Below are 11104 nucleotides of genomic sequence, written 5' to 3' on the forward strand. Positions count from 1 at the left end.
GGGGGGGGGGGGGGGGGGGGGACCAAATGATTTCAGAGAATCTCAGATCAGATTTTTTTTTGTTTCAGATTTGTTCTGCCCGTGTGTCCTCGGTCGCTCCTGTGCTCACGTCATAATAACACAGCGACTGACACCGTTTCACCATCACTGACAAAAACAACCACCACTTTCATCACACCGAAAAGAGCAACATTTTTTTTTCTTCTCTTCTCCAACCGACCGTGAACACAATGACAATATAAACATCCACTCTAAAAAACACTACTGATAATGACTGATTTTATTTGGCATCCTTGAACTAAACATCTTTCCTGGATGAAATGAGGACGATTCTCCCTGAACCACGTCAACAGTACTACATTAGCCTTTGATTCTCCTCAGAGGGCTGACATCAAAGACCAGCCAGCCCTTTGATGCGCACATATCCTGTTAAGTTTTCTATAATTTTTTTTTTTTTGTAAGATTTCCATTATCAGCAGCTCTATCTTTGATGTGGGGAGGTGAAAGCGGGGGGGCGGGGCTTCTACTCGGCAGCGTCGCCAAAGATGTCCTGCTTCTTGCGCTCCATCTCAGCAAAGTCAAAGTCTGTGCCTGTCATTCTGCGATAGATGTCCTTGATGTCATCGCAGGTGGTCTCAAAGTGGGTGGTGGCGTCGTAGGAGCGCGAGATGAAAATCTAGAGGGAGAGAAATAAATGAATACACGTTGTGGGTCACGGTGAGCGCATGGAGGAACTTCCTGTCTGTCTCCATCACCGTCAGTTTACCTGGCTGTCAGTGCCGGTGTCGGTGGGCTCATACAGGTCGCTGATGCTGATGAACTTCTGCTCGATGGGCAGCAGCAGGTCCAGGGCTGGTTTGATCTCACTCTCGGGGTCATTCGTCTCCACCGTGGTGCTGGCGATGGCGATGTATTTACCTTCTGCTGCTACGTTGTGAGCAAAGGAAATCATGCACACGTAGATGTCTGTGTTGGGGAACAAAACAGAAAAAAGATTTGGTTTTTGTTATTAAAATTCTTGCTTGATAATAAGGCACAAGTCGGACCGGGTCGGACCGGGTCAGAACGGGTCAGACCGGGTCAGACCGGGTCATGAATGTTCTTGGATAAGAAGTGTTCACGTCCCCTCTGGGCTCACCGTGCTTTCTCTTGACCTGATTCTGAGGGATGATGATTTGGCAAGAGTTGGAGTCACCGGTGTTGGCGATGGGGTGATTTAGGAGGCAGATGGCCCTGATCACTTTGCCCACCTTCTTGACATGATCCGTTATATAAGAAGGGTCACAGATCAGCTGTTTGCACCTGGCGATCTGTGAACGAACAAACAAACAAACAAACTGAGGCTCAAACAGCATCGACTCATGGAGACATGACAACAGAGGAAATAATCTGGCACCAGAGGGCGCTGTGGCTCTGTACCAGTTCTGGTATAAGCAGAACTGCAGCCCCCCGTCCCCCTCACCCGCAGACTAGGTCCTTACCTCTCCTTCAGATTTAACTCCCACCACCTTTCCATTCTCCATCACTATTTCTTCAATGGGCTTATTCAACATATAGGTCCCCCCATAGATGGCGCTAAGCCTGAAAGACGAAACAATAGGTAAACGTTACCCCCAAATATCACAACAAAGTCGTTTGGTACTTTTCAATGATAACTGAATGAAATGATGAAACGTGAACGCAGCGACGAACACCGAGATACGACGCCGTCACCGTGATCTGATCTAATGGTGGGTTCACCTGGCGAAGCCTTGGGGCAGTTCTCCCAGACCATAGAGCGGGTACAGGTACGGACTCTTGCCGTATCTGGCCAAGGACTCACTGTAGAGCTTTATCCTGTTTATTGTGGTGATGCAGGGCTCGTCCAGGTATCTGAAAAAAAAAAGAAAAAACAAGACTTCCTGTCAAGACCTCACCTTCACATAAAGACAAACAGATAAAATGAAATCGTCTCCTCGGTCCACTGACTCGTCGGTGCGGTACAGGGCGAGAGAATGTCCTGTGAAGTCCACGGTGTTCTCGTCCAGGCCAAACTTTTTGAAAAGGTCTCTCATCGTCATCTTGTGGGGGTCCACGCCACTCAGGGTTTTGGGGTCGTTCTCGTCAAAGTCGGCGACATAAACCAGGAAATTTTTAAAGCGCCGTTTCTCAAACAGTCCCATCAGGCCTGCAACACACACACACACACACACACACACACACACACAAAACAAATATTATATACTGTATACATTCATCCAAACATTTCACCGGTTCCTTCATCATTCATTAACGACTCACTGGACGCCAGCGCCTCCTTATCCGTGGAGGGAACCTTGTAGATTTTTCCGCCTTTGTAAACGTAGCTGCCTTCAACCACTTTGAAGTCCAGGTAACGAGTCACCTGTGTGATGAGCAGCATGCGGACCAGCTGACCTGAGGAGGACGGCGTTATCAGGGACGTCACGATACAATGTGAATCACAATTTTATTTATTTTTTTGCTGATGATGATACAATTTTAATCACTCTTTTTTTTAAAACAAAATCAGCTCCAGACAAACTGCGACCAAATCCACTTATCCTTTCTGTCAGAACTTATTTCGACCAATGAGAATTGTCATGCATTTGTATCGATTTTTGACCGATTTTGTGTCAAAATGAATTCCTCTCCGTTACCGTTGGCCATTAGGAATTTTGGGACGAGGTCCACGTTCCAGTCCCGACCTTTTCCCATGGTGTTAGGTGGGCTGCCAGGTAAGTTGAAGCGTTTGTAAACCTGCAGGGGGAGAAACAGTCGGTCTCATCAGTGGGCTGCAGACCAGACTCATCACTTCATATTTGAACACTGATCCTGTTAAGTGGTTTGGCGCCCCCTGTAGAGCAGCAGGATGGACTGCTTTCAGAGGGTCATGTTGCTGTAAAGTAAACCAACACTTTTACAAATGTAAATGATGCATTGTGGGTTGCAGGTTGCTAGGCTACGGAGAGTGGTCCGGTCTGTTCTACTGAAGACGTTTCTGTTTCCAACGACAGCGACTCTCTTTGTTTACCTCCGCTTTTCTATCACAGAGCGGCCCACTCTGTGGTCGTGTCTGGGCCGCATATGGGCCACTGGAGACCAGTTAAATGGGCCGCACTAAAGGTGTCAGGAAACACTGCCCGTTACATTGAGGTGACCACGTCAGATTTACTGACTAGACTGATCCCACATCACGGAACTTCAGTTCAGAGTTATATATTTCTGTGGATAAGAATTAAATTCATACACAACCAATTAATTCAAAAGTAAAAATAACAGGAAACGGTAAATTTAAATGTATTACTGTAGGCTCTACTGCTCAGGTCGACTCACAGGTTAAACGTACAAATTCTGGATGACAGAATTTTGCTATAACAATACTACAGTATTTAAATACTACAGTATATAATGATGATATGAAGGTGTGGATCAGAGCTGAGGTAATGACTGAACAAACAGCAGCTGGCCGTGTCCTGGAGTCACACCCACAGAGGTAAACAGTGGTGCAATTAAAAACAAAAGTCAGACGACACAGGTGAAAACCATCATCCAAACATTCGTGGCCACATTTATGATCAATTCTATCAATTTCACACGACACGACTACGGAGGCACAGCTCCAACTTCAGTTTCAGGTTTTACTGAGTGAATGTTGTTCTGGGTGACTGTTTCCATGGCGACGGTTCAGACTGTAGGTCTACACATCCACACAACACGACACTGTGACGTCAGCTAGGATTCTATTCTATTCAGGCAAATCTTTTCTTTGGTTCCTTGGAGTGAGGCTGAGGTTTCAGGCTGGATTCTGTCAGAGAAGAAGGTTTTAAACGTCAGCTTACGTCTTCCAGTGGCGTGATGGAAGCACTCTCGCCTCCGTAGTAGGAGTTGCGATCCATGTGCAGGACTTTCTTCCCCTTCACCGACATGATGCCTGATAAAATGCATTCCTAAGGGGGTGAGGGGGAAGAGGGGTGACAACACAATCATCAGACAATCATTTCACCACGTTTTACATGATATTTTTAATCCCAGCCAAAATGTAGCACGACTTATGAACGCCACACAACACAACTATAAAGTCTGGAGACGTCCATCAACAGACGCTCACTTTGTCTTTGTTCGTCTTTTTTGTAGATGAAAACAACTCTGCCACAGAAAGGGTGACCTTTAAAACTTTCCATGTATTACTTCACATTCCTTGTGGAATATCTCACACTCTGACGAACGTGCAGCCAAACTCGTTTCTCAAACATCAGCCTTCGCTTTCGGTTCATTTTCTTTTCTTTGTTCTCTAGTGAGTCCAAAGGTAGTGTCACTGTTTTATTTCTTTCCCATGTGACTGGTGTTGATGAGCTGCTAACAGAATTACAGCCTGTGACGTACAGTCGCTGGTCGCTGGCTCAGTACCTCCTCGCATGACGACGTAAGAAAACAAAGTGATTATTATATTCAGGCTGCAAAACAAAAAACACACGTATATATAAGCTAACAGAGATATTAACTCTGTTCAATTTTTAACACACATACAGCCCATAATAACCACAGACAGAGGACAAAGTCCAGAACAGAACTTTATTGGACTGGACCAACTGAGAGTTTAGTTTAACCTTTACTCTTATAAAATTGTTCAAGTGGAAAACAGCAAAGTTGACAGGACTTTTATGGACATATTCCAATTACTCGTACTATTCTACAGGCTTTATAGCATTCGGTTTTATATGCAGGTCATGTGACTGTCTTGTTAAATGACAAAACATTGCTGTGTTTGAAACACCAGTTATGGAATCTTACAATCATTTTACAAGATTAGGTTTGAAAATGACAAGTTTCACAAAAATAACTCAGCCTAATAATAAACTTACTGTTTGACTACTCTGTGAAAGGACAGCATCATAGAAATATTTCACTTATGTTTCACAATAATTCATGCAGCAAAAGCAACAGTGGTCATCATTACGATCTGTCTACTGTTGTTTCCCCAACGTTTTTTGAGCCACGTTGAGTCGGTCATAACTGACTAAAATCTCAGCCCGTTAAGTTGAAGACAAGGCCGATACACTGGCAGGAATTGAAGAAAGACACTCACGAGGATCTTCTTCAACAGCTCTGATTATCACTTTTTTTTTTAGTTTTCATAGCCATCTGCTGCCACCTAGCAGAAGAGGATTTAATTGTTCTGCAGTTCATGCTCTGACGAGCAAAGACAATGCAATAAATAAATATGCAATAAATAAATAACAGTTTTCAGCCCAATTAAGTGAAACTGGATCATTTCTAACAATCTCTCACGGCACACTAGTGGGCCACGACACAGTGGTTGGGACTCACTGGTCCACAAGGTTGTTGCACACACACAGATGATGTGCAAAGTGAGCAGATATTAATAGAGTGCAGTAGACACGTGTATGAAATATTTTATTGACTACGCCCACAGCTACTTTCCTAATGAGTAATCTTCAAAGTCGATTAAATCTTGTACATCTTGTACTTCCCAATTAACACCACTTCCTGCAGTAAGTCTGACACACAGTAACCAATCAGACGCAGTGGAGTCCGTTTGTACGAAGGGGAACTTATTTTAACAACACTACAAAGTGGATTTCCTAGCTGATTCGTATTCCGCATACTTCTTCCTTAATAGCTACTCTCAGTTCCGAGTCTTGTTTTCAACCACACCCGTTTGTGAGCGACAACAACAGCAGCATCCACTGAACTTTGGCAACTTTACTCCCCATATTCTCTATTAAACGGTTTCTTTTTGTTATGAAACACTATTCAAATGTCCTGGGTTGTGCTGCCACCGCGTGGTGTCACTTGTACTGGAACTGTTGCGTAAAGAACATTAAAGAGTTCGTGGAACTTTAAGCCATGGAGTTGACAGGAAGCTGCTCCTTGGCTTGAAAGGCGTCACGGGGTTTCCACGACATGCCAGAGCCGTGGCGAGCTGACAGTCGGGAGAGGCCTGTCACCGGACACAGCTTCAGCTCCACGGGCTGTGACGTGGATAACGCTGCTAAAGTTGATTTCCGGATGTACGAACATCTTAATTTAGCTTAATTCACCAACATATACAGCGGCACTTTTTTTTAATGACTCCCGGATCAGACACACCCGGCCTTAAGAACAGGGATCAGATGAAGGATAAAACTTTGGACTACTCGTTAGCGAGCTATGCTAAAATCACAGACTCCTTGATTGAGTTTAGAAAAAAACTCACCTAAAACCTTTTCAGTGAAGTAATTTAAACCGCCAGCCCAAACGAGGGGCCGAGTTAGGACCAAAGTGCAGGAAGTGCACGCGAACACTACGGTTTCGAACTAAACGTTGACCTCGTTTAGCTGCGTTAACAGCAACGGGCTGAGAATCCGCAGTATAATCTGCTCCAGACAAACGTCTCAACTTCCCCCGACAAAGTTAAGTCAGTGGGCCGCCTGCCGGACGAATGAGCAGACACTAGTCTGACAGTAGACAACCGAGTTTCAACGTAGGTCTTGTTACATAAATTAACATAGGGTGTTGTTTTTAAAAAACATAATTAAATTGAAGCTACAACTAGCGCAAAGAAACGCTGTAACTATCCGGTAAACAGCGTCCTGGCGCTAAGCTAGCTAATCAGCGGCTAGTCCAGCTAATGAGGCCCAGTCAACAGTGAACCCAGTCTCACGTTCTAACTGCAGCCGTCAACAGGTTGAGGATCAGTTCAACGTCTCGGTAAAGCTCCGTTAGAGTCGTACTCACAGTCAGGCCGGTGCCCAAGACGATCACGTCGTATTCTTCATTCATTTTTATAAATCTTCCTGCCTTTACTCCTCAGTATCGGGTTGAGAAAATGGAGACCAGCGTAAGTGGAAATGAGAGGGGGCTGCGGTTGAACGTCAAGCGCCTCGGTGGGCGTGGCCTCTGGGCTGTCTATATGAAGGGGGAGGCGCTAGCGGCGTGAGTGACAGCTAAAGAAATGTGATATTTTTGCAACCCCAAGAATGTCCGCTCTTAAGTGTGGTGTTTGTGGTAAATCGTCAAGAGTCACGAAAAGCAACAAAGAGACGTTCCATTTTTGTGTGGTGCTGTACACCTTTTTCTACTGTTTTTGAGAAGACAATTAAAGAATTTAAAACAAAAAATGATCTCAGCTCAACCTTTAACCCTGAAATGATTGATTAGTAGAGGTTGACTGACTAAATGACAATAAATTAATGAATTAACAACTGCCGTCATGAGGTAGAGACCAGTTAAACGCGAAATAGACCAGTATATTATTATTATTATTCAGAGAATGTGACTGGATGGACAGTGAAGTGGTTTTGATGGTTTGTGGACAAAACAAACAACACTTTATCATTTTGAGGTTTGAAAACCATTCTCTCATCCTTTCTTTTCCACATTATCAGTATAGACCAAATAATCAATCAATCAATCAATTAAGCCAAAGTAGGCAGCTGCTTTTTATTATTTATTATTAAATAACATAACTCACAGTTGTGGATAAATATTTTTTTATTTTGATTCTTTTCTGTATATTTCTACCATCACATCATCTTCTAGGACAGATCTGTCGAACCGCTTTGAAACACTTTTATCACGTCTTGTTTCCTAGCCAGCTGCCGTGCACTCGTTCCCGAGGCATCCTCCGAGTCTCTGAGTCCAAGTTCCAGAAGGATCCTCACTGCTGCTGCGTGTTGACCGATGCTGGCCATGTGAAGAGCTGAAAAAAAAAACATTTTGTATGACAGAGATACCGTGCATGAATAAAATGATGACTGAAAATGAATGATTTCAATTAGATACAACTCCAACCTCCATTCAAGAGAATCTCGAATAAAAAAGAAAACAAAGGTAAAAAACCCCAAAACTATTTAAATTTTTAAATGAAGGTACAGACAGTTGGGAAGTTACGTTAGCAACTACGATCCATACTGAACCATATTTGAACATTTAGTGACATGACGGTCCTACCACTTCTTCTCTTTCTGTCATAAGCTTGAACATCAGCTCCCAGTTTGACCAGCGTTTGAATAGTAGACACGTGGCCCTCCTGAAAAACAAAACAGAAAAAAGTTAATTTTCACAATCTGTGCCACAATCTCTGATAGATAGTATGGGCTTCTGTACTACTGAACTGATCTGTCCAATTCATTGGACATGTTTATATCTGAACTACTGAGTGAAGACAGCAGCTTCTGCTTCCTGTTTAAAAAACACGATGCATACAATTTAATGTGCTAATATGACGATGAAATTAACTTGATAATAGTCTGGATTAACCCTCAGTCCGTGTCCCAAGGAAGTAATACTCATTAAAAAGCAGATCTGACTGGTTGACTGGTCCAACCTTGGCAGCGTAGTGAAGGGCCGTCAGCTGGAGGTCAGTTGCTCTCTGGTTTATGTCTACGTTCAGGTCCTGCACTAGAAAACGCAGCGCCTCCTCCTGACCAGTGACAGCGACCTGGTGCACCAGATGAGCCCCGAGTTTATCGTGCGCTGTTGGAGATGCCTGCAGAACACACGGACACAAACGGACTCTCGTCTGGTTGGGACGGCAAACGAAGACAAGTTTTATATCAGTAACGATCTGGGCGTTTCGTGTGAATCCACTCCACCTGGTGGCGTTCTAACAGCAGCCTGGCCACAGAGACATGTCCGTTTCTGACAGCGTCCATTAACGGAGTGACGCCGCAGCTGTCTCTAGTGTCTGGGCTGTATTCACACCTAAAAAAGAGACAGATCAATCACATGGAGCTCATGAGCTTAAAAAAAAAGCAGTTCAGTTTTTTTTTTTTGACATTTTAATGAAATGATGACACACACTAAGCCTCTCATGAACACCTGCAACCAAATGAGTAACTAGTATGAAACAAATAAGTAGACTTTCAGCCAAAGCTACTGAATATCAGAGAAATTTGTTTGGAATTTTAAAGTAGCAGCCGCAGCAGCACAGGCCGAACCTGTTCAGTTAAACATGTTTAACAGAAAAGAGTTTATTCAAAATTTAACAGGTCAAAATAGCTCAAATACTTACGCCTGCAGCAAGATCTTCACCACCTCCTCACAGCCATGCATCGCTGGGTGTGGAAAAGCGAGAGAGTGGAGTTTAATATTTTCTTTGAATGATGTACGTTAAATCTTTGACAACACAGCAAACTTCACCTGCAGTGTGCAGCGGCGTCCTGCCTGTCTTACTCTTTGTCCTCCAGACATCTGGAGATGCATGAAGGAGGTGCTTCACTACCACTGGATCTCCTTCCCTGCAGCTGATGTGGAAAGAGTTCCAGCCATCCTTGTTTCTGAGGGATGGGTCGGCGCCGTGACACAGGAGCTCCTGAATCACATCGATGTTCCTCCGGGTGGAGGCCATCATCAGAGGAGTCCTGAGAGTTGACGGTAAACAAAACAACAAAATAACTTAGAATGAAAACAACTAGACACAGAAATAACTCACACCAAAAGAACTAACGGACTAATAGATTCTAAATATTTGGCAAATGCTTCTCTTTATAAAAAAACCTTTATAAGACCAGATTAAGTGTTTTATTATCCCTAGAAACAGCAAAGCAGATAAAATTGATGAATTATATGTATCTTGATTAAATATTAGCCTTAAGATTATTTAGAGAAACGTATTTGTAACGAATAGTCAAAAAATATTCGACTTAATGTTTGAGTAGGTAATATATAATTTTTTGGGGAAACAAAAAAAATTCCTTCGAGCCGGATTTGAACCAGCGACCTAAGGATATCAGTCATTGACCACTACAGTCCTCCGCTCTACCAACTGAGCTATCGAAGGAGATGAAATCAAGACTGTCACATTTCGTACATGAAGTTGCGCTACGGTGATAAGAGATAAACATTTTTAAAACCGGTTCGTGAGCTCGCCCTCTTACCAATCAGCTTTCTTCAGACAGTCTACTTTGGCTCCTTCTGATAGCAGATAGCTTACACATGCTAGGTGACCCATGGATGCAGCTTCGTGCAGCGGCCTCTTGTAGTCGTTGTTGTACACTTCCACATCCACACCGACACGCTTTACCAGATAATTAACCACGTCCAGGTGGCCGTGTCTAGCTGCGTAATGCAGTAAAGTGTCTCCCGAGCGGCCAAAGTGTTGGCTCCTGAGACGGTCAGTCGCCGCCGAGTCCTCGCCTGAGCTCAGCAGCTTCTCCAAGGCACTCAGCTGTCCGTCCTGAGTCAGGCGGACCAACATTTTCTCTGTATTTTCCACCATGGTGGAAGTTATATGGACATGGACTCGTCTAATTCATAAAGTGACTGATCAAAGTCATTATTTTGTCAAAATATTCACTGGGTTCCCGAGAACTCAAATGGTTGTTTTCAAATGCGTGCAACGGAGAGAAACAAGATGACCAACAAAAACCTTGCGCCGTGATCAGCGCAGTGACTGGTCACGTCATTTGATTTCAGTTTCTTAAAGTAATACTATACATAAACCATTTCTTGAAAAAGAGGTTGATTTTTTTTATATTTTGCAAGAAATGACCAATGAAGGCATGGTAATTTAGAAACAACATTAACAAAGTTTACTCCGGAATAGTTTTGTATGTTCGACAAATATTAACGGTTTCAACACTTATACTTCTCATCAGCCTTCTCACTGTTTCAACAATGTATTTAAACAACCAAGCGCACAAACGTGTTTATCAACTATGTATAAAAATATCCAACAAAGCAACTTTTTTTTTTTATTTAGTGTCCTCAAAACGAAAAAAAATTTCCTTCGAGCCGGATTTGAACCAGCGACCTAAGGATATCAGCATTTGCCTCTACAGTCCTCCGCTCTACCAACTGAGCTATCGAAGGAAGTCGATAGAAAGGAGGAATTCTATTACTTTTAAGAGCACTAACTTCCTGGGTGGTCTACGTGTCAGACAATAGGTAAGTAGTCGTATTTAAACTTGACCACATGTGTGTTTTATGTGATGGCAGCGCCTTCTCTTGGTCATATAATGTAATTCAATCAAAAGCAAAGTTTTTTTGGGTTTTTTTCTGTGTTGTTTTTCATTTTTCTTAGTTTGCATGGTATTTTACATTGAAAATGAATACTCCTTCAAGTACTTGACTTCAAACTTACTTCAAATGTAGCTTCTCT

General features: G+C 43.1%; 2 protein-coding genes and 2 non-coding genes across 4 annotated transcripts; all 4 read right to left on the reverse strand.

The window, feature by feature from the left end:
* Positions 1–264: 264 nt before the first annotated feature.
* Positions 265–6894, reverse strand: LOC103382992 (rab GDP dissociation inhibitor beta-like). The gene is made up of 10 exons (XM_008315980.3): positions 6739–6894; positions 3840–3947; positions 2658–2757; positions 2281–2415; positions 1969–2167; positions 1741–1872; positions 1482–1581; positions 1139–1310; positions 767–966; positions 265–676 (listed from the first exon to the last, which is right to left on the reverse strand). The coding sequence occupies exons 1-10, from the start codon at positions 6781–6783 to the stop codon at positions 524–526; spliced, it is 1344 nt and encodes a 447-aa protein (XP_008314202.1). The 5' UTR covers positions 6784–6894; the 3' UTR covers positions 265–523.
* Positions 6895–7482: 588 nt separating this feature from the next.
* Positions 7483–10373, reverse strand: ankrd16 (ankyrin repeat domain 16). The gene is made up of 7 exons (XM_008315979.3): positions 9882–10373; positions 9145–9365; positions 9017–9059; positions 8598–8706; positions 8330–8491; positions 7954–8032; positions 7483–7702 (listed from the first exon to the last, which is right to left on the reverse strand). Exons 1-7 carry the CDS (start codon positions 10220–10222, stop codon positions 7539–7541), a joined length of 1119 nt encoding a protein of 372 aa, XP_008314201.1. The 5' UTR covers positions 10223–10373; the 3' UTR covers positions 7483–7538.
* On the reverse strand, positions 9697–9784 carry trnay-gua (transfer RNA tyrosine (anticodon GUA)). Its single transcript is given in 2 exon segments — positions 9697–9732; positions 9748–9784. It is a non-coding gene; the product is annotated as a tRNA-Tyr (tRNA).
* A 355-nt stretch (positions 10374–10728) lies between the features above and the next one.
* Positions 10729–10815, reverse strand: trnay-gua (transfer RNA tyrosine (anticodon GUA)). The gene is given in 2 exon segments: positions 10729–10764; positions 10779–10815. It is a non-coding gene; the product is annotated as a tRNA-Tyr (tRNA).
* Between the last annotated feature and the right edge of the window lie 289 nt (positions 10816–11104).

This window comes from Cynoglossus semilaevis, chromosome 8, assembly GCF_000523025.1.
Source record: "Cynoglossus semilaevis isolate Cse_v1.0 chromosome 8, Cse_v1.0, whole genome shotgun sequence".
Classification (NCBI taxonomy): Eukaryota; Metazoa; Chordata; class Actinopteri; order Pleuronectiformes; family Cynoglossidae; genus Cynoglossus; species Cynoglossus semilaevis.

Coding starts and splice junctions, on each gene's coding strand:
- LOC103382992 (XM_008315980.3), bottom strand. CDS start 6,783: ATGAATGAAGAATACGACGTGATCGTCTTGGGCACCGGCCTGACT. Junction 1,582..1,740: donor CTGCCCCAAGGCTTCGCCAG/GTGAACCCACCA, acceptor TTCGTCTTTCAG/GCTTAGCGCCATCTATGGGG. Junction 967..1,138: donor TCAGGTCAAGAGAAAGCACG/GTGAGCCCAGAG, acceptor TCCCCAACACAG/ACATCTACGTGTGCATGATT.
- ankrd16 (XM_008315979.3), bottom strand. CDS start 10,222: ATGGTGGAAAATACAGAGAAAATGTTGGTCCGCCTGACTCAGGACGGA. Junction 9,366..9,881: donor TGTCTGAAGAAAGCTGATTG/GTAAGAGGGCGA, acceptor GTCAACTCTCAG/GACTCCTCTGATGATGGCCT. Junction 7,703..7,953: donor TGACAGAAAGAGAAGAAGTG/GTAGGACCGTCA, acceptor TTTTTTTTTCAG/CTCTTCACATGGCCAGCATC.